Source organism: Trachurus trachurus, assembly GCF_905171665.1.
Source record: "Trachurus trachurus genome assembly, chromosome: 15".
Classification (NCBI taxonomy): Eukaryota; Metazoa; Chordata; class Actinopteri; order Carangiformes; family Carangidae; genus Trachurus; species Trachurus trachurus.
This window is the reverse complement of record NC_139906.1, coordinates 16262917-16286066: the sequence shown is the minus strand read 5'-3', so window position 1 is coordinate 16286066 and position 23150 is coordinate 16262917. Positions and strand designations below refer to the sequence as shown.

Genomic DNA, 23150 nt, shown 5'->3' with positions numbered 1-23150 from the left:
TGTTGTTGTTCACACTGATGTCAGTCTGACAGCTATCTAACCTCCATGTGTACAATAAATTTGGGAAAACCAATGTAGCTACTTCCTGAGCCAAGAGGAATGAAGACCAAGGAACAAGGGAGGGAAATAGCAATAGGCTACTAAGTATCCAGGATCCCAACATATGGAGGCTGTCAAAAAGCATGTGATTAAAAGTTTGTTTTCATTTGCTTTTTTCTTTCTTTCTAATTTTAAGTAAACGGTCACTGCTTTCTTAATACACCTGAAAATGTTCATCAGTTGATACGTTGAGTTTATTGTGTTTTGTACAGATTTTCCATTAAGTTCACAAATAAATCTTCTGCAGACAATGATTGTTTGGAAGTTTCTAAAGTTCTTACTTCCTCGCAAATTATGTGACCACAGAGATACTGGCTCTCCTGACACTTCATACTGTTACTGATTGATATGTTGATTTTATCTTTACTAAGCATTAGTCCTAAATCCCTCCTCCAGATACAGGAGAGATTAGTTAGAAGTTAAACCTCCAGAGGGCAGCAGCAACACTGGCTTCTGCATCACACACACACACACACACACACACACACACACACACACACACACACACACACACACACACACACACACACACACACACACACACACACACACACACACACACACGAGAGAGAGAGGAGAGAGAGAGAGAGTATGAGTATTCCTGCATTCATTTAGTTTTCCATTATTTATAGAGTCTGTATCAAATTGCTGCACGGTTGTATTCGTTGGCTGAGTCGCCTGACTTTACACGGAGAGTAGAAAGCGAGGGACCGTGACCAACTGGGGGAAGAAAACCACAATGAAATGGAAGTGCTTGGTTATTTGTACCACACACCCCGGAAGCGCTTTCTGATAAGCCAAAACGCTGATAATGAATTTTGGACATCCTCCTCCCTCTTATGGCGATAACATGTTTTGCCTAAAAATCAGCTAGGCCACAAGTTTAAAGTCTGCCAGAGTCTTTTTTACGCTAAAATACCCGAAACTTTTCCTTTATAGTGTTGATGTTGAGCGGTAACTTGTGTTTTTGAGTGTGTAGCAGTGCTTGTTAAACTCTAGGACAGATCACAGTTTCATTATTTATCCTGAAACCTACCACACACACATAAAGAACCTTTAGGTTATTATAGTTATTGTGCTCTAAGTTTAAACCCCGCCGACACTTCCTCCGCTGTGCGTCTCTACATAAATGCAACGCACTCCGCCACTACAGGTTTTTTTTGGGGGGGGGGGCGGAGCCAAACAGCTGGATTCTCCGGAGTGTCTCGTGGCGACGATGCATCGAGACTGACTGCATGTGAGCGCGAGCCTCCCCCCTCTGCACGCCGATTCAAGGAGAAAACGACCACCGGGAGGTCGGTGCATACAAGATAAGGATCTGATACGACAGTGAAAGAAAGGCTGCTCCGTGTCCCCGGGAGTCCAGCGTGGAGTGGAGTGATCCGGGATCAGCAAAGGTGTGGAGGACAGGTCGGCGTGCGTGCAATTTTTTCCCCAAAAAACAGGAAAACTTGGAAGCTAACACGGAGACACAAGGTGAGACACAAGCTGCAGTGTTTTAGTCCTGATGCTCGGTGTCTGTAGCTGCAAATAAGAGGGTGAGCAGCTCTAACACGACTACAGAAAACACTGATTGATCTGTGATGTGTCTGTTATTACTATTATTATCATCGAGGCATCAGCCCTGTTAAATCCGCTGATGTTTGGGAGAGTTAGCTAAGGTTCATAACTGTTGATTTTCAGACCAGATTATTAGTTCATCAGTCCAGAGCACCATGAATTATGACAGGCAGATCAGCATTATATTGAAGGGATGTGTTAAATTATGTTTTTGTACATAACATCAGATTATTTGATGATCATATTTAAGTCAAGCCAACTACATCTGCTTTCAGCTTCTCAAATGTGACATTTTAAAAAGTTTTTTTCTTCTTCTTTTGCACCAGATTTGATAATAAACTGAATGTTTTAGGGTTTGGACAGTTTGAATACATCAGACACAAATTTTTAACTAATTTGACATCTGGCTGATTCAGTAAAAAATAACCTGTAGTATTGCCAACAATAAATTGCATTTCTACTACAAAGTCCTACTCTGACTATTACTCTCTGATTAGTCAATGAATGATCCTGAACTAAATCACTTCTCTTCTCTTCTCATTCACCAGCCGAAAGGACGAGTCTGTCCTGACAGCGTCTCATCTACCACCCCTCCACCTTCAAGAACATGAATCAATGCAGATGTCAGTCACACTCAGTTAAATGTTAGTACTACTTGAGCAGATATCGCTCGGCTGGCCGAAGAGGAAAAAGAAGAAAGAGACTGTTCAAGGTGCTGGAAGATGTCTCTGTGGATGATACTGCCTGTGAGCCTCCCAGCTCTGACCATCACTGGGATATGGGTTGTGTAAGTGTTTGACCTGTTCGTATTTATATATGCATATGTAATGTGTACACATAAGCTCCTGATAAACATGTTTTTTTTTTTTTTTGCATTCTTAGCTTTTAACCCCACATACTACCAGGCACAAAGAAAACACCTTGTAACCATCTGATTTATTTCACATTGCATTCTTCCTCTTTTTCTACACATTATCTGCATTAACATGGTGTATGTTAAGAATGCATCCATATACAATAGTGTAATAAAGCTAATTAGCCCCACTACAACAGCAGCACCATACAAACCATTTTATTACTTATTAGAAACATAATAGATGATCTCCCATACATCTTTTTCTTCCGCTATAACCAGTGACCATTCACAGTAATTTCACAATTGTCATGCATACAATGGAGAGAAAAAAGAAATCCAGCATGTCTGGATGTTTTACATCTGTGTCTACTTTTTTATGAAAGACAAACCCAGGCCATATTCAGCATATTACAACTGTTGTGTATACTCACACACAAACCTTTTGATACCTCAGCCTCTTTTGCTTCCAGGCGAGCAACACTGCATATTTACCCTGAATTCCTGGGAGCCATGGCAATTGCATGTGGATTAATTCTCTCCAGGAAGGATCTGGGATTATCACCTCTCTCTTAAAAAGTGAGACGTGCAGGTTCGCAGTGTAGCTTAATTATCTGACTGCAGCACACTATCCGAGCAGATGCACGGCAGAGAAAAGAGTGAGCGCCTCCTGGTTGTGTCTGGGCTGACAGCTCTCCTCTCTGCTCTGTTATTACTCTGGGAGGAGGAATGTAAACCCCAAGGGGAGAGAGAGACAGATGGCCCAATTCCAGACCGTCGTGGTCCTGTATTTAGGCTGTGTGTTACATCTACGATGAGCTGCGTGGGGAGTAAGCAGTCTAATCTGATGCCAGAAGTGACACCTTGCAACAGCGATCACTGTTTGTGTGAGCATGGCTGCTTTGCACAGTCCAGTCAGGAGTGTGTGTTCAGGTGTTTGCAGAAAAGCCTTTTGCTGTAGACCTATACTGAGTTGGAGAACATGCAGGTTAAATCGGTGCTACTGCTAACATTGCACGTTTCATCCCTGCATTGGCATTTGTTTCTGAGGTAGAAAGTTGATCCGAGTTAAGATGCCAAACGCTGCTGACTTTGAGTCCCCTTAAAACCAGTTTCCTTCCCGTTACCTTGACAAGGGTGCCTTGTTTCTAAGAGCAGTCGAGGGTCTTTTTCCGGACCGGTGGAATGTCAGAGGATGTGACATGTTGCGCAACTCTCTCTTTCACCATGGGTGACTGGGTGGGAGTAAGGTAAATAGTCTAGGGGGGTTATTGGAGGGTGTAAGCAGAATTTTGACTCAGCATCTGGTGGCCATACCCAGAGTGCGAATAGGTCTGTGTGAAGCCAGAAGAAGGCTCAGGGTCGTGCCCACCCAGGAGTCTTGGCTGATCTTCTATGACGTTAAGGAAAGTGTTTGAGTTTCAGTACGGCTGTACTGTGTCTGTCAGGACCACTTCTCATTGTTTAGAATTAAATCATCCTGAGTATATTTTGCTTTACGTTTTAAATTCATCAGTGCATTCGACTTTACAGCAGCCAGCCAGACAAGCAACATGACACCATAATATAGCCTAGTCTTAAAATCCATTCCTGTTTTTTTTTCATATGTTATTTTTGCACCACTTTTTCACAGTTTTTTCTCCCATGAAAGACTTTCCTAAATGCTCTTTGTTGAATCCTAAATAGAGAAAATATGGTCTGTTCCACCTATATATTGCTGCAAGGCATGCAATTATACTTTACAACCACTGCAGTGCTTTGATAGAGGTCTAATTATGTAAACAAACCTATTATTACTCAGCCTCCTCTGAGCAGAGAATGAACCAGTGTAGTTTCACATACAGTTAGAAAGACCATTTTATTTAGACGCTTCCCAGAACCACAGTGCTACTATTTTCGCTTTGGAAACTGACCAAATATATAAAAACACGCCTCAACGTGGAAAATGTAACAACTTCATCTGGCTCTAGTTTCCTCTCCTATATTCTTTCTAATGAAGTCCCGGGGTAAATCACTGCTCTTTGTATGCATGCTTCCATTGTTTTTTGCCAAGTTGGTGTCATTGTGCTGTTGTAAACGGGCTCGGAGGTGGAGCTCTGACAGCTTCTACCTGACGGCCATGTTCCACTCATGCCAGTGCGTTTTCTCAGCGAATTATGCAACACAGCAGTGCCCTTTACAGACAACTCGTCTGGCTGGTATGAGTTTCACACAGTGACTCACAAAAGCCAAATGTCGAACCAGTAGTCAACCAACCGTCATTCAATAGTTAACCAATCACATACGTATATATAAAAACGGTTGGAGAGAAACAGTGCGTGAAGTTTGGAAAGCTGAGTCACAGTCACACACCCGTTTGTCCTTTTGGATTGTTTGTAATCGGGATTAATGGAAGACATGATAATAACTGATGATGACGATGACGGTTAATGACTTGACATTTTGTCTTTTTGTAGACTTGTTTGATGTCACTTACTTTGTCTCACCTTTTGCTTCCGCTAAGTCATACCACAAATTGGTTATTAGCAGGTGTAAGTGTGTGTGTGTTTCTGAATAATATGTCTCTGCTCTTCGAAGGCTGGTTTGTGACTATGATACTATCAGCCTTGGAAATATTCTTAATTGGTACTTAACCTCCTCCTGAACTATGGCTGCTCTCAAACTGCTTCACAGTCTGTGTGTCTGACTCATCTCTCTCTCTTTCTCTCTTTGGCCCTCATTTATCAAACGTGCCGAGACCCTAAAAAATGCATGTTCGCTAAAACTGACACAAGGATTGGCATTTATCGATCAGAACGTGAACGTAACGTACGCAAAAGTCTCACGCCATGGTCTGACCTGGTGTATGTAAATCTGAATCAGTGGCTGTGTCAGATAATTACTAATACGTAGATCATATTGATGCAGTATACCTCATGTTGTTGCTGTTCACCAGGATTTACACCAGATCCTACACACGTTTGATAAACGAGGGCCGCTGTGTCTGTTTTGTCTTCCCGTCGTCGTTTTCCTGCAGTGAAATATATCACTTTGATCACTGTGTGTGTGTTTGTGTGTCCGTGTGAATGAAGAGGGAATAATACAACTGTTGCTTTTCCTTCCTGAGCCCCCTCCCCTCCTCCCCGCTCTTAGATGTCCATCCAGAAATATGGCCAGAGAAATGATCACGTGTAATCATTCCTATTGGTTTTACAATATAAAAGCACAATTTACCACTATATTGATACTTAATACAAATTATTATATTTATCTTCCAGCCACTGTCTTGTTAATGTTCACAGGTTATTATTTCGTAGATTTAAACATCAGTTGTTTTCAGCCGAGTCACTTCAACATTAGAACAAGTTATTAAATACGTTTTCACACTAGTTCATTTGCAGTTTGTTTGCATTGTGGCTAATCATGCTTCTTCTTTTTTTTTTTTATTCTTTTAGGTACGCCATGGCTGTGTACAACCAGCATGTCTGCCCTGTGGATAACTGGTATGTTGCTTAATATGTCTTGTGGCTACACATGTCATCACACCTCTGCTGATCCCTGTATACTCCAAAGAACCCTACCTTACCTCACAGTCATTACCAGTATGTTTCCCAAGCTTTACGGCTTACAGGAAGCAATTACCTCTGTTGATGAGTTGATTAACGGTATTAGAAACGTTTCACCAACATGCCTAAGCCAGTTCATAAAACAACAAGAATAAGGTGGAGTTAATGAGCACAGATCTGAACTGAGATTTGACGTGTGCGTTGTGGCACCGAGTGGCCGACTGTGGGTTTGTTTCGGACAAGCTGTGGTTAATCTACCAGCAGAGCTACTATGTGATGACACAGTGGTTCTCGGCTACTTTGACTCACCATCCCTAAAAACAAAAGAAAGCCTGGTAGTGACTCCACTATCCATCATGGCACTGGAAAAAAAAAAAAAAAATGTAGTTACGTTTACTGTCCTGATCTAAACATTGTGAAGGAAATCATTACATCACAACTTAAATATTTACTCCACATATAAATACTGTGCATTTGTTTTGGTTTTGAATCTAATTTTGGCCGGTGCTTGTGATGTGATTGTTCACCATGTTTGTTTTATTTTTTAATGCTGAACTTTGCATTACCTTGTTTTTGTGTGTGTGCGTGCGTGTGCGTGCATGTTCGATGCTCCAGGTTGTACAACCAGTCATGTGAAGAGGAGCTGTATTTGCAGACCGGGCCAACCTTGTGCTGCACACTAGACAATGTACCTCTCATCAGGTCAGTGAGACTCCCGCCCTGAGCCCGACCCTTCCTCTGCTCTGTCTGTCCCTCTGTCTCTTTTTCTGTCTCTTTGTTTGCACTTTCTGACTGGTGGTTAAAAACAGGAACAACTGCCCCATTGTTTTAGGTGACCCCTGTCGGCACATTGTTGCTAAAAAGTAAGGGGAGCTTCAAGGAGACAGTTCTCCTGAGTGTGTGACTCTGTGTGACTCTGTGTGTGTGTGTGTCTGTGTGTGTGTGTGTGTGCACTCTGAAAATAACTTGGGGCTGAAGTATCCTGCTGCCACCGTGGCAGTTCACAGGCAAATCGTGGGTCTGCTCCTGACCTTGTAAACACACATACTCAGAGGAGCTGGCTCAGATGGGAGGAAAGACACTCCCGCCGTTCTGTTTAGCTTTTTGTCCCACATCAAAGGCCAGTTGTAGAGTAAATACAGTGGTGTGTAGAGCCAATCCAGAGAAAATCTTTTCAAAAATGTAAATAAATCCCAGCGTATACTACTATGTAAATACAGATACAGCTTAATGAGCATGACAACTATATGTCCAAGTAAAGATTAACAGAAGGACGTGTCTAAATGTTGCAGACGTAGTGTTTCCCAACGCAGAGTGCTGCTGCTGAAGTGGTCAGTGTGGAAGAAACCCATCTCTTCCAGCCAGATTACTCACAGTGTTGTAATCAGTGAATAACTGACTGAAATGTAATGATGCCATGTGACTAAAATATGACTGAACTCCACCACATTCCATTAAAATGACTAAATATATCAATAGTATCATGAAGTGCAAGTATCAGTCGACTGAAGTTTTACGTTTTCATCTATGTCCTGAAGAGTGTGTGTGTGCGTGTGACTTCAGTCAGCTGAGAAGACTTTGTAGGCACTAGGCAGCTGGTGCGCTGCACAGACAGCTTGTGTTGACTGTCTCCAGCACCTCCCCTCCTACAAGCGTTTCCCATTCCTCAAAGAGAGGCAATAGGTGAAAAGTCAAAGGCTTCATGATGGGAAGTGAGGGAAAGCGTGGCTGTACCACCCTCCCACACCGAACGACACCCCCCAGCCCCACCCATTCCTTCGTTGCATGAGTGTAAATATGTTTTCCCAGTGCGCAATACATGAGGGGAATTCGAGAAACTGTTGCTGCGTGCAGTGTGTGTGTTTCTCTGATTTCATTTCTGCATATGCTTTCTTGCAGTAAATGTGGGACTCTTCCCCCTGAGAGCTGCTTCTTCAGCCTTATCTGCAGCACAGGCTCATTCATGGGTAAGGCATCACACGCACACGCACACGCACACACACAATGTTGCAATCAGTGATGACCAACTTCCCTTTCATTGTCACCATCACAGATAGTTTACTGCAAGTTATTTAGCCACATTATTAGAGGTTCAAATCACAAGTATCTCATTTATCCGATGATTTTGATTGATTAATTACTTTTGCTATAAAATATAACAAAATATTGATTTTCATTGCATTGGTTTTACTTATAGTCCAAAACCCCCCCAAATATTGAGGTCACTGTCAACTAAATTCAGCAAATTTTCACATTTCAAAGCTGTATCCACCAACAGCCCATTGTTTCCCTGGAAAATATTATTTGAAAAAGAAAATGCCGATGATGCATGTTCTGTTGATCAACCAATTGTTTAATTCTACATAGTATACAAAATACTTTATATAAAAAATAGAGATCAGAGATCCTTTCACTTTGCGTTAGGTACCAGATGTATTTGTCCTGTGCTGTTTTGCTTATGTAATGTGAGTTTTGTTGCTCTAGAACTGCACAAACCATGAAAGAGTGAAGAACTCATATGTGGTCAAATGAATCTGAGGGGAGGTTGAACCAGGAGAACATGCAGTGTATACAGTATATATATATATTTAATATAAAAAAGAAAGTGCTTCTGTGTGCAGGTCTGTGTGTTTTTTTGTGAGTCTACACGTGCTGTTCCCTGTGTTAACTCGTGCCTCTGACTACCCTGATGTAGTTAATGTTTCCCAGCTGTGCCTGAGACATGTTCAGTGTGTGTGTGTGTGTGTGTGTGTGTGTGTGCGTGCGTGCGTGCGCAAATGTGTGTGTTTGGGCGTCTGTGTGCGTGTAAAGCCAGAGAGAGGTTTCTTTGCTTTGTTATTCTTTTCATAAGGATCCTCTCCGTGCTTCCAGCAGCTATTTAAGGCCTGTCTGCCTGACCGTCTGATTGGGCGGTTTTCAACCTCTGCTTGACACATCTGAGAGGGAGGCAAGAGAGAGGAATACATGATGAGATAATGATGCTTGTAAATGCAAAAATAACTTGCAACACTGAAAGCTGTGTGGGCCGTTGATATGTGATTTACAGCATCAACTTTTGCCTGCGACATACGTGTATTTATGTATTTGATGAGAGGCTGCACAGTGTAGTGTTGAGCTTGTGAGATGCTGGTAGGGACCAGGCTGGGTTCAACATGTCTTCAAGCTCTGTTTAACAGCCCTGAATCACAGCCTTGACTTTGTTTTCATACATGAAGAGGTGTATGAGAAGCAGAGGCAGGCTGCACACTCTGATACAAAAATGCAGACAGAAATTCAGACATATCAGCTCAGAAATGGTCATGTTATCTAACCAAACAATGTAACAGCCAAACAGTGTGGCATCTCACGGTTAGGAGCTCAACAAAAACAAAACAATATTGCAGATTTCCTGTCTCCTCTGTTGACTCCATTGCTCACGCATGATGACAATTCACGTCTGACTCAGTTTGGATCTGTTGTAACTTCCCAGCGAGCCATGTTTGTACACACAGCTGCCCAGGCTCATTACTCTTTGCACAATGCGTCTGCAGTTTAATTGTATAAGTAGACAAACACTCACGACAACAGTTTAAACATCAAATCAAATCCAGCAAAATGTTATGGCTAAATGTTGGTTTTACTGGAATCATATATCCTTTCTAGAAATAGTATAACTGGATTAAAACTGTGTAGATAGATACTGGGATTTTAATGCTGATGAGCATTTAAAAATAAGACAACATCTTTTTTTAATTGAGCACATAACTTGAGCTAAATTTATTAATAATTAAATGGAAAAAATATTGTATAATTGCACAAAATTTGATTTCTGCTGCCCTAACACAGATATAAACGGATACATTAGATGAAAATAAATAGAGAACGAATTAATGAACATATTTGGTCTGTTGATCACATAAAACTAGACACCAAACTGTGCCCATTGTTGATATGGATAAATCTGACCTGTTGCAAAATGTAATGACTTTAAATACACCTATTTCCAATCCACCAGTATTATGACAGTCATGTTAATATCACAGCTGTTTGAACTGTCGATCTTAATGCAATCTGTTTGCATAGGATGTTGTCACTGAAAAGACAATTTACAGTCAGTTCAAACAACTAACTACAACCTGTGCAGGTGTAAGTGCTTCAATCTTCAGATCAGATATCGTCAGCGTTTATTTTTTTCTTCCTCATCCTCAAATACAGTAGCATGTCTTCAATGTTAATACCAGAGGTAAAGCAAGTTATTACGGCTCGACAAAAGTAGGTTAAGTTGATCTGGCATGCAGCTGTACAACAGGGTATTGTAAATAATCAGTTCTTAGCTTCTTAGCCTATTGATTTGTGTCTTACTTTGTAGATTGTGCCTGCTACAGTCTCACTCCTATCTGGGATAACATGGACTCGGTGAACTGTATATTGCCTCAGAATTATTGCTCTCGTTTTATCCTGGTTCCCACCTTTCTGCCAGTGTACACACACTATGTTTCAAAGACAATACGTGTATTCTTTCTCTGCATACCTCCTGTGGTAGAGAATGCAGCAGGGTGTTTGGGTTGAAACGTATCCCCCTGTGGAGACAGCGGGGTTTATTTAACTGTGAGGTGTGGTGCAGCTGATGTGACTTTTGTGGGAATATGCACTTGTGTACGTAAGTGCGCTCGTTTTGGCCATCAGCCGCGTCTAGGAAAGCAACAGCAAGTCTGGGCTCATAACATTATGGTTGTGTGTATACATTAGAGCATGTCCACGTTGCTGCAACGTGACTTCAGTAGAGTAACACTAGTGTGTGTGCACCATTGTGTGAGTGTTAGAGCCAGCGTGCCGCTTCCTCTCCTGGGCTTCTGTAGTTCAGAGAGAAGGAGTAAGATCCAGAGAGGGCAGCTCTTTGGAAGGCGTCCAAAGCTGGGACACAAGCACGCTGTCTTTATGTGAACTTATTTCCATTGTTGAGCTGTGAGACAACAGCTTGTCTTGGCCTCCTGAGGCCAGCTGTAGGTCAGCTATGCTGCTTACTCATCAAACATGTAACCTTCATACTGTAAGAGCCAGTGGGTTCAGCGTGGCATGCATCCTCAGAGAAATATGCCAGAGGACGGCCCACACAGATGTCCATGTAGACTGCACAACATAGAAAAAATGAATGTGGAAGAAACATGGATTTGCCTGTGGAGCGTAATGGGGGGAAAATCCTTGTCTTGAACCATCAAGCCAAGCTTTCATCATCTTAGGTAAATGTCAACACGTCCAAACTTGCTCATTTGTTGCCATGAAAACGTCATTTTGTCGAAACACTGTAGGAAAGATTCACCAGCCAGCCAGCCAGTCTGCAGCAGAGACAGAGACGCTGTAATCTAATTAAATAAACTGCAGTTGACTTTCTTGTCCCTTCAGTAAAACAGTATGTTCTCCATTTAAAAAAAAGAAAAGAAAAGAAAAGGAAAAAAAGACAAGATTGTTTCCGAGCCTGGAGACACTATTTGTTTTTCCATGATTGTAACTGTAATCACTTTGCCAAGAAGAGGGAACAGAAGGCAGCACAATCAAAAACACACTCAACAGCACTGCAGCGCTGCAGATTAAAAAAACAAAAAAACAAAACATAATTATATAATACATGTTGCATTAGTTACAGCAAGACACCCTGTTACTTTGCTTATGTATCTGTGCAGCTATGTTCCTGTTGTATTAACAAATAGGAGATCATACTGATTATTAAATGTAAAGGTTTGTCATTTTTTTTTCAGTTTTTCAGTGGTTTATTTACGTTTTACAGTTAAGGTACTTTCTTCACTTGACTTCCCAAAATCCATATCCGTCTATCGCTATATCACATATCAGAGTAACACAGTAATTAAAATGCTTTTCTCTTTTTAGTTAGACTTTAAAAAAATAACTTTGTAGAGTGAAATTTTGCTGACACTGATAATATTATGTTCCCACGCTGCACTGTCATTATGTCACTTAAACACCACAGGAAACAGGAACTTAATCACACACCATATTTGAACACTTTACCCTCCACTATTTTACAATAATGTCCAGTACACAAATACAGTCATCTCAATATGAATGCTGCTGTGAGGATTAGGATATTAAATAGGAACTACTCGTTATATCAACTTGAACTCAAGACGGGACATGAAAAAAACAAATGAATGATTGATAATGACTGATATTCAGCCTGTGGCCAGGTTATAAACGATGTCTGGTCACTGAGATGCCGCGTGGACGGCCGCCACACGCTGACGGAAACAGAGCTTTGCATTGTTCATTTTCCCTCTCCTGTCTGTTGCACAAAGATGGTGACAGACTTAACACAACAGTGCAGTCGCTGGGACATTGTATGAGTTTCAGGTCAACACAGGAGGGGCGCGTTGTCCCCTCTTATTCTCTTGCCCCCCCACCCTCCCCCTCTTCTCCTCTCACCCCCTTGTGCCCCGCTTTCACCAAGCCCAGTCAACCTACGTCAAGCGCCGGCCATGAGGAGCTAACAAAGAGAAACCAAGCGGGGGTCAGCTCCTCAGTGCAACAACAATACCCCCAGTCACAGCCCATTAGCACATCAGCAGCCAACTGTCCCATGTACTGTATTTCATTTCCCTTCTTCTTTTAATCTTATGCAAGACTCCAGACCAACCCCCACCCATGCATCGTTCCCACTTTCCCGCCATTTCCTCCCCTCTCACATTCCCACTTCTTAGTCAGAGAGAGTGGACTTCCTGTAATCCTCAATCAGTTTCCAAGGAGTTCTTGTGTTTCTTGGCTAAATGAGGTGTGCGGGGTATTTGCATTAAATTGAACCCAGGCGCTGTGCGTGCCACTTCTCCGAGTACAACCCTCAAGGCTGCGGTCTCTCTCCCTTTCGCCTCAGCGTTTCACTGTCTTACTGATGCAGTTGTTTTAGTCTCTGCTGTCTCTTTATGTCTCTGCAGTTATGGCGATTGTGCTGCTCCGATACGCCCACGTGATCGAAAAGCACCAAAACTGCGTTCTCAACACGGCGAGTCTCTCCACAGGCTGGATCTGTGCTGCTGGACTCATCATGGTGGGCAACTTTCAGGTACGTAGACACAGTGAAGGAGCCACTGAAATAAACAGAGGTGAAATACAAGAACACAATTTACATTCAATGATAGAAAAAATAGAGATAAGAGTGAAAAAGGTGAAATGTTTGACAAGTTTTATGATATTTTTTAGACAAGCAATTCATCAAGTACAGAATAAGTAGGATTATTTAAAATTAACGCAACAATTAAATTCATGAAAGAAGCTGTAATCTGAACTGCATTTTATTATAATGTTAAAGTGATAGAGATATTCAGGCCTGTGTTCGTGACTCTGCTTCTTTTGCTTTGATCTTCTTCTAATGACCCCCACCCCCACTCTCCTCACACAAACACACACACACACTTTGTATTTCTGAGTAAATCTACACAGAGCTTTGTTAGAGTGTCTTACCTGTACAGATAAAGCACGGCTCTTTTAGACAGTGAAGTGTTAAAGTGAAGAAACCTAACCTGAATTCCTGCCCCGTAGATATTTGTTCTTTGGGAAAGAATTTCTTCAAGTTTAAATATTTGGAGTCCTGGCTGGACGCCTGGATCGCGTGTGTGTGTGTGTGTGTGTGTGTGTTGTGTTTTTTTTTTTAAGAAAGAAAGAAAGAAAGAGGGAGCGGAGTTACGGGTAGCTTTAATGAGACATCCTTGGCATTTTCATTGCGTTCTGTACACCTGTCTATTTCACCCACATCCAACACGTTGATTACGAGAAGCGACTCTTCACTTGCCCTCTAATCTATCCCAGACTGTAACATGTGTTACAAGATTATAGTCGTTATTTGCTCCATCTGTGTGTCATCGGTGTCAACACAGTTTGGTTTCTGATAAAAGGCTGGATACTTCTGTGGCATTTTGTTGCCGTTGTGGTTTTGTCCTTCACCTTTTAAAACACTGTTAAACCCTTGAGTGTTGACGTGAGATGTCGCAAAAGCCGGAGAGGGAGAAGACACGTGACTTACACCGAAACCCCTGTAACCTCTCCTCTTCGTTAGCCTTCTGTTTATTTGTTTAGGCCTCATTATTCTCCCTTGCGGATGTGCACACAGACAACTGTGGACATTACGGACCTCCAGTTGTTGTGTGCAGCTGGAGCCTTATTGGATTACTGTACTTGCAGATGCTGAAACTATAACAGCTTTAGGCTTCATGGGTTTAAGGTGGCCTGCTTTGTTTCGGATGAGTATCTGCTGAGATTTTCCCTCTCATATATAATTTATCCTGTGACATTATCATATATAATTTACCAAGTTGTCGTGGAAACATATGTGGGAAGAGATGATGACTGAATAACCAGCTCTCCTTGGTAAGTGACTGCGCTGATGAGAGGGATGCCTAACCCCATGTCTGTGGTTGACTGTCGTGATGAAGAGCAACGGTCCTACCGGAGTGTGTGGAACAGATGTGCAGTGGCAGTTTGTCTGAGAGTGCACGAAGGTCGTCTTCACCTATTTCCCCGTGTCTCCTCCGGGGCCCTCTGCTCTGCAGATCTAGGAGGAATTTTATGGGAAGAGCCAAGGGGGAAGTGAGTCATCCAGTCTGGCCATGCATGGAGCAGAGACAGGGTGTGTAGCAGAGGCCCCATCTCTAACCAATCACAGGCCTGACCTTAGCCTTAGCTCGCTCACAGACTCGCATCTCTTAGCGTCGGGGACATTCCAGTGGGATGGAAATAGAGATGTCATTGATAGTGCATAAACTATGAAAACCACATGACAAAGTAAAAAATCCTGCAAAACGAAGCATCGATACAAAATAACAGCCTCAAAAACATACGGACACAGCATTCGCAGGCAGATACGCAAATTGGAAATCAGAGGACAAAAGGGAAGCCGACACATCAAAGAGAGCGAGCACCAAAAACACAACACATGGAAACGTACTCTGGCAACTGCTTAATTTTGTAGCTGTGTGTTACATAAGGCTTTGGCAGCGCAGCTGTGGCGTGGCCACTGGGGCTTTTCCTGTCAGGTGGTCTGATGGTTTGGGCAGAGAAGCACATAAATAGATGATCACTGCCACACAGAGGTCTGTGAGTGTGTCAGAGCTCGGTCGAAAGCTGCCTCCAGGAGGAGGAGCACAAGACAGAGGGTCAGAGACGCTGGATGGATCGCATGCACATTTACGCACCTTCAGCAGGGCCTCGTTTCCATATAAATAATGATGATTTGATGATTTTTGTTTCGTTTTTGGCATTTTATTGCTATTTAATAGGGGAAATGTGCTTTTTCGTTCCTTTTTTTCCCAGGACTAATACCACTCTCGTTTCTGTTTCTATGTACAATGCTACAGTTAGTGTAACCTAGCATAAAAGGGGGGATCTGCCAAGCTGGATTCTCTAAAGGAAACAACATCTGCCTATTGGCGCCTCTAAAGATCATTAATTAAAATATTATGCCCTGTGGTGTAGAGATGATGGGTTGTGGGAGCCTGTGGGATGTGGTTTTTCTGGGTTATGTCCAAGACTTTTTCTGAAGCCTGCCATACTCTTCCTCTGTCCTGACATGCAGTGTGTGAACTGTGATAAGCTGATGTGTGTTTGGTCTCAGAGGAGAAGAGAAGAGATGTTGAAATTAATGTAGGATGTTGTGACTGAAAGTTGAAGCTTCTGGTTTGTGTAGGATTCCTATTTTGAAAATATAAGATTGGATGAATGCAGTGTGTTGCATTTTACACCCTTAATTTTATCAGGGTAAAAGCTGAAAAGGTGTGACACATGCCTGTTCAATTTTTAATCCTTGCCCCTGAGTTGTCACATGTATTAAAGGCTTTATGTGCACAACCACTTTTGTTTACGTTGCCAAGCTAAAGGTCCTCCTAAAGTGCTTTTGTAGTAAGTGGTGATGTCGACACCTTCAGTTACAGATCTTGGCAGGCATTCGGTGCAGCAGGTGTGTTATGAACGACTGGATGTCCGTAGTTTAGTTTCACTTCATCATATTCAGTTCTGTTTCCAGCAAAGTGAAAACTGAAGCTGGCAGAAAGCTGGATGTCGGTCTGACTTGTTCTCACATGTACGCCCACACCTCCTTCATCACAGCATACACCTCCAACCTCCTGGATCACTATTTGTACAAAAATAACCATTCAAAAACTTGCTTTTAAATGCAGCAGACTGTGGAAATATTCACTTTATCAATGAGGCAGACACACATCCAAAGTCTGCTCACTGTACACACATTTACTTATGTGACACTCTCTCTTCTCTGGGGAGTGTGAGCTCTGCTGACTCCACCATCGGGCTGCGTGAAACACCATTACTATTCATGTATGCAGTGGTGCTGCTGGTCAGCGTCGGCCTGCAGGAGCTGATTTATCAGGCTGATCTTGCTTAGTCATCAAGCTGCATTTTACATGAGGTCTAGTGCTGCTGAAGATCATGTCTGAGACCTTTGAGAATGACACTGAAGGAAAGCAGCGTATTGATCCTTGACAGCAATGCATTTTGATCTTTTATTTACACCGACAGAAAATGACAAAGGTAAATAATCTACAATGCAGAGAGCTAAATGATTAAAAAACGGAACAATATTAGAGAACACAAAAATGAACACTGATGGCAAGTCTGTTTTTCAAAGTTTCAAAAATCAGTTTCACCTGTTTGAGATGAGATGCAGAAATAATGTTATAACAAGCTCAAGATGTTCTCAACTCAGTTTTGTTACATATTTTTAGGCTACCACTGAGTTTAAGAAAATGAAATAAAGGGAGGATCTTGAAACAAACTTGAGCGGGTTTCCATGACAACCAGGAATATTGTTAGCTAGTCTAATTCGTAACCAATTTTCCCCTTTGCAACAACTGATGATGTATCACTGTCCGCATGGTTTTAATATCTTTTCAATGCCTCTTAGATGTTTCCCTGAAATACTTCTTTCTGACAGATGTGGTGGAATGAATCCATGTGTTTCTATAAGATTCATAAACACCATCATGCATAAGAAGAGGAGGATTCGACGCATATTTTATCCTGCAGCTTATTCTCTCTCCTCAACAGTTTCAGCTGTTAAACCAAGGCTTATCGAAGTTTTGACCCCGTTTCTTACTGGAGCTGCCAACTGGAGAACATTCATTAAAACTGAAGTTAATTAGATTTCATAACATTTTGATTGGCATCCTGATGAAATACTAGAGCACATAAGTTTAAATATGAGAATATTTGCCTGATGCTTCTTATTTTCATGTTTTTTTCAGCTCAAGTGCAGGAATTATGGGAAAATTATCTGACCATTTACAAAACCTCAGATTTTATTCCTTCCCTTAAAGCATTAGTTAAGAAGTTGTTGATCAAAATTGCTGAACTTTGTTTGTGACTTGTGTAGTTTTGTCACAGTCATAGCTGTAGGTTCATTACCTTTAATTATCGGTGCATTATTGTTTTGAGAACCGTGATCCTGCTTGACGAACACAATGGAGGTGAAGAGTACTGGTCCCCTGTCCCTCATCAAACTCACATCAAATACACAATCCAACAACTCCAAAACGCTCTCGTGGGGAAGTTGTGACCTGCACATTCACCACGCTATGAAATACTCATGTAAAATTTCAAGTCAGAGTTGTTTTTGAGGCAAATGCGTAGCCAGAAATACATTTCAGACACAGAGCTAGGCCGAGTGATTTCAAAAGTGCAAGTAGTTCTGAGTATTTGCTTCATGTGTCATAATTATAAATGATTATTTCATAGCATAGTGCATGTGCAGGTCACAATTTCTCCACAAGAGTGTTTTAGTGTTGTTGGATTGTGTATTTGATGAGTTTTGAGGGACAGGGGACCTGTACCTTTCACCTTCATTGTGTTTGCTGAGCAGCTCACGTCACTGCCCCGTGGATCTCAAAACAACATGCACCGATAATTAAAGGTAATGAACCAACTCCTATGACTATAGGGATTATGGCAATAGGCAAATTTGAGGCAAAACGTTGAACTATCCCTTTAAGGAAACTATTCATTTTAAAGGGTTGCTATAAGTGATGGAATCTGGGACACCAAATTGCACATTACACGGATGCACATTATAATTCACACACAAGCAGTACAGATCATTGTGGATGTGTGTGGATTTGAGTTGCTATGATCGATTATTTTAATGCTTGATCAACCACTTGCTTGGAAAAAGCACATCACAATTTTCGAAAGCTAATTTTTGCATAGCATATGTCGCATATTGCATTTTCCGTGGCTTGACTAATCAACTCTTTTAGGTCTTGTGTGGATACAATGTTGGTTGAAACAAAAAGCTGCTAAAGCATGTGGTTGTTTGCATCGCTGAACATTGTAAGTAACCGATTGGCAGTACTACAACCCCCACAGTGCCATTTTGATTTAGTTACAATGTAGACTAGAGACTGTGCAGGAGAAGGCACGTTGTACTTGTCATGTTACTCAGGATGGCACAGGCTGAATGAGAATTATCACTGTAAACAAAACGTGTGTGTGCTCTCCCCGCATCTTCACTCACAGCTCTGGAGACGTCACAGACAGATCTGAGAAAGGACTCGTATTGCTGTGTATGCTTTTCACAATGAACTGTCTGCAAATCTTACTTTGTCACTCCAAGGATTAGCCTACTACACAAGAATGTTCAGTATGTATTAGCCGGGTCAATGGACAAATGGCTTAGAAGCCAAAACTAAATAACTTCTAGGCTGTTGCTCTAATGATCCCTAAGAATTATGCAGAGCAGAGGGACATTGTTTTCTAAACACAACACTTTAACACTTTAACTATTTAGTGATTAACAAGAAAAGCAATTTTTTTTTGTCATTTGTCCAAATTAGTTCACAGAGGTGTGTCCGGAGTTTTGGTTAATCCTCCATTGAATGTCTTATCTGTTCTGATCAGTACATTTGAGCTCTGTGTCTGCGTCTGTGTGTGTGTGTGTGTGTGTGTGTGTGTGTGTCCTGCAGTGGGAGCTGCAGTCACATGCTCCTGAGCAGCTCTTTTGTGTATTGTTTCTTATCGTTCTTGTGACCAGCAGGGAAAAGGAGGCGTTGTGTTGTGTTGCTTGCCGCTGTCGTTTCCTACATATCACCCTTTCCTTTTCACTTATTCTTCCTCGGCGCCTTACTAAGAGAAGTCTAAGAGCCTTCGAACAATGTGTTACACAACAATGAGTAATCTGACCCAACAGCTTGATGCAGAAGCTGTCTGATGTTGCCCCCTTTTGATCTTTCCCACGTGCTTTTTTTTTTTCTTTTTCTGTCAGCTGCTCACCTGCTGATTCTGGGTATTATCTTTGTCTTATCCATTTTAATCTAACCACTGGTATGTCTTAGATGTTCATATTTATGTGCTGGTTGAAATGTATTTTGTTTGATTACAGCCTCTGTCTGGATATGTTATATATATTAAGGAAAAGTGTAAGGTGCTTTTATTGTGAAAGTCCCAGAGAGGATGTTTGGGGATGACGATGGGCAGTATGGCTATTTATTGGTGTTATTGTTGTTGAGCATCGCAGCCGTCTGTAAAGCTGTTGTTGGCTCACCATAAAAAGTAACACCCCCTCCTCTCCCCTTCTCTCCCCTCATATGAACAGGTGGATAATGCCAAAGTCCTCCACTATGTCGGAGCGGGCATCGCCTTCCCCACCAGTATGCTGTTTGTGTGCCTGCAGTCGGCGCTGACGTACCGACTGGCCAAGACCCAGGGGGAGTACAACGTGGCCCACCTCCGGCTCTGCATGACCCTGCTGGCCTTTGTAGCCTTGGTGCTCAGTATCCTCACCAGTCGCTGACAGATGGCAGCCTTCGAGGCTGTCAAGTGTTTCAGAGTTGAGCTTGGCGCTGCCAGCCAGATAAACGACAGAGACATCCGCTCTAAGTTGTAGCACATCAACAGTGTACTGAAATCCTGTGTGTTCTTACAACTAGAGTAGTTTGAAACATTCATAAAGAGCATGTCATGTTGCCAAACTGTTTACTGTTCAGATTTGCTTTTTTTTTTTGCTGAGACTTGGATGATAAGATTGACTCTAGTCTCATGTCGATAGATGCTAAATAATTAAGCAGAAATTTAACCTGGCTGAACTTGCAGCAGTGTCATCCAGGGGTGTAACGATTCATTCATTGCACCAATGCATCGATTTTAATCCCTACAATCTAATCAATATGACAAGTGAAACGCGACCCTCTAACATGGCACACATCGATTTAATATCAGCTTGCAATGCAAATAATCTATAGTAATGATAATAACAAATGTGTGCCTGGTATTTAGCACTTCAAACGTTGGTTATATGGATGTAATTTTGCACGTAAGAAGACGTAAACTTCACGCTCATTACGTAAATTATGCAAAAGAGATGAGCCTGGCTTAATGAAAAATGATCAAGCCAAATTTGAAATCAAAGACGTGGACACGTTTTGAATTTTGTAAAAGCAGATAAAACAGTCGCTGTTTGCAGAGTATTCAAATGTCAGATCAAACATAATGGCAACACGCTTGAATCTGCTTTTCCGTTTTGGTCCTTAACCATGTTTGCAGGTGGCGTGTTTTTCTGTCAGGAGAGCTTTGTCCTTCAACATGCGTCAGCCATCTTTGAATGGGTGTTCTGCGTCATCATCATGCTGTTTTACGGGACATTTGCCTTTGAGTTCGCCAGCATGTCAGGAGACACCATGATAGTGCTGGCGAGAGGAGGGACCCTGGGACCCGCCGGGAGAGAACACAAGGTGGACGCACTGGGTGCACACGCACATCCACATCCACACCCACCTGAAAACATGTCCATACTGTAGCCTGCCAGAAACATCCTGATGTCACGTAAGGTGGCTCGTCTATTCCTCTCAAAAGCCCGGTTGTAGAATGAGTTTAATTATTCATTTCCAGCCACGCTCCTCTGAAGCTTTGAAATAAACCAGACCAGTGCAGCAGCCGTTCATGGCAGAGTGGATTCCACTGTTTCAGCCCCAGGGGCGTAGATCTGCCGCCGCCACTGTGGAGAGCTCAGCTTGTATTGAGCTTTGTGTCTCTAAAGAACTTTTTTGCATTTTGCACGTTGCACTAAAGTGTGAAACCAAATCTGCTCCCAACTAAGCCCTGTCCTCAGAGACCATCAGAGGTCAGAGCATTTAAAAAAGAAAATCAGATCAAGAAAATGTGTGTGCCCCTCACTTCACCCCCCACCCCCTGAGATCCTGCAACCTGTCTCAATAAGTGGCCTTTTCCACCTCAGGTGACTGCCGTGATGCTTTCATTTTAAAGCAGTGAGGGCTGCTGGACGGCCTGGCTGACAGTATTACAGTAGTGACACAGAGGGCGAGAGAAGAACAGTGGTGTAAAGGTGGTAAAGAAAAAAAAAGTGCAACGTCAGAATTGAGGCTTGTTTTCTCACAGGAGAATAGAGGAATGCAATAAATTCAAAAAAAAACCTGTCAAATAGACGAGTTTCAGTCAGTACTTGAGATAGAACAGGCATTTGCAATCATTCAAAGCTGCATTAAGCAATATTTTTGATATTAATCAACTGTCATGTCATAATGTCCTTCATTGTACCAAACCCGCTGAGAATTAACACTCGACTACATAGATTTTTAGCTGCTTTTAGCTGACAGGAGCTCCAACATTTGGTGAGAGGACGACCCAGATACTTTTCTCAGTGGTTAACGAAGGTTGAAAGGAAAGTGAATAGTCTGATAATAACGTTGCTGTGTCTGAAAGTAAAAAACACAACAGCTCTCGTGGTCACAAATCACTACACACAGCTTTAAAATACGCACATCATCTACACAAACCATTTAATGTCCATCCGATTTACTGTATCCAAGGCACCCACATACAGCACACTCTGGTTTGCGTAATGATGCACCATATCATTATTTTAACAGCGTGGACAACACACTATAAATGTGGTGCCTCATGAATGCAAACTTATTGTTAAGATCGATACACTATATCAACGTTAAACCTCAAATGGTATTAGGTTTTACTTCCTCTCTGTAGAGTTCTGCCAAAGAATATAAAAGAGAGATGACACAGTGTCCAGAGGCCAAATTCATACCAGCTAATTCAAGCCAGAGCACTGGGTTTATTGGGTTTAGTGACGAGGCATCACACGTGTTTTCAGGTCCTATCGTCAGAGGTCTGCATCTCATTATTCCCCCAGCGAGGAGGGGCAGGACGTGGTCTTACTGCTTCACCTTCTGACTTCTTCTTTGACTCTGTCTGCAGTGTTTCCAGCGAACAGCGGCGTAAAAAAAAAAAAGGAGGAACGATTTTGTTACGCAAGACATAACTGAGATGAACTGTCCTGCCTCTGTGTTACTGTACAACAAACAGTATGTGCCAAGTATCAGTCACAAAAGCCTTATTTTGTCATTTTTTTATCTCTGGGTTTAGCTGTGATAAATGATAAATGTAAAGCAATAAGATGGAGACTCGGGGTCAGTTTGTGGAGGAGCGGGGACAGAAGGTTGCATGAACACCTGCAAGTGCCAGGAATACCAAAGCAGATATTTGGCACTTTACTGATTCACTGCTCCCTGCTAAAACCTAAACTGACTTGATATCATGACGTGTGTGAGAGCAGCGTGGCCTCAAGGTTTGGTATCTCTGACACTCTTTGACTTCCTCTTTCTTGGACATTGTGTGCTGTGTTGTTTTGACACAGTAACTGTTTAGATTTTTTTTTTAATCTACAACTGCTTGGTGTAATAGTAACAGTTTTATTTCTGGAAAACCCAGAGCAAGCAGACAGTTTACAGCAGTAATAGTCCCGTTCCGCGGCCTCCACATGATGAAAATATCTCCCTCATACCACAACTGGCCCACATGTTTGGGCAGTGGTTTTGTTCGTGCCAGTATTTTTTGAGTGCGAGCGCTCAAAAGAACTCATTCTTCACACACACACACACACAGTTTCACAATCTGTTAGAGAAGGACTGAAATGTAGTAATTCCCCCTTCGGACTGAATGTATGATTGAACTGGAAAAGCTGGTTCATGCTGCTCTGTGGAATGAGCTGGAAGGTGGAAACAGCACCAGCCGCACCACTGATCACCTGCTTCTCTCTGCTGGTCAATCTGCTTCATTGCATGTTCGTTTGTGTT

General features: G+C 42.1%; 1 protein-coding gene across 1 annotated transcript; it reads left to right on the top strand.

Moving 5' to 3' along the window:
- The first annotated feature begins 1316 nt into the window (after positions 1 to 1316).
- LOC310998435 (transmembrane protein 150A) lies at positions 1317 to 22088 on the top strand. Its single transcript, XM_083988476.1, has 8 exons — positions 1317 to 1575; positions 2208 to 2446; positions 5947 to 5994; positions 6673 to 6759; positions 7957 to 8024; positions 12981 to 13108; positions 19640 to 19817; positions 20587 to 22088. The coding sequence occupies exons 2-8, from the start codon at positions 2382 to 2384 to the stop codon at positions 20838 to 20840; spliced, it is 828 nt and encodes a 275-aa protein (XP_083844602.1). The 5' UTR covers positions 1317 to 1575; positions 2208 to 2381; the 3' UTR covers positions 20841 to 22088.
- Positions 22089 to 23150: the final 1062 nt, after the last annotated feature.

Excerpts from the sequence above, each read along its gene's own strand:
- LOC310998435 (XM_083988476.1), top strand. The coding sequence starts at position 2,382 with ATGTCTCTGTGGATGATACTGCCTGTGAGCCTCCCAGCTCTGACCATC. Across the intron at positions 8,025-12,980 it reads CAGCACAGGCTCATTCATGG|TTATGGCGATTGTGCTGCTC; the intron begins GTAAGGCATCAC and ends ATGTCTCTGCAG. Across the intron at positions 19,818-20,586 it reads CTTTGTAGCCTTGGTGCTCA|GTGGCGTGTTTTTCTGTCAG; the intron begins GTATCCTCACCA and ends CCATGTTTGCAG.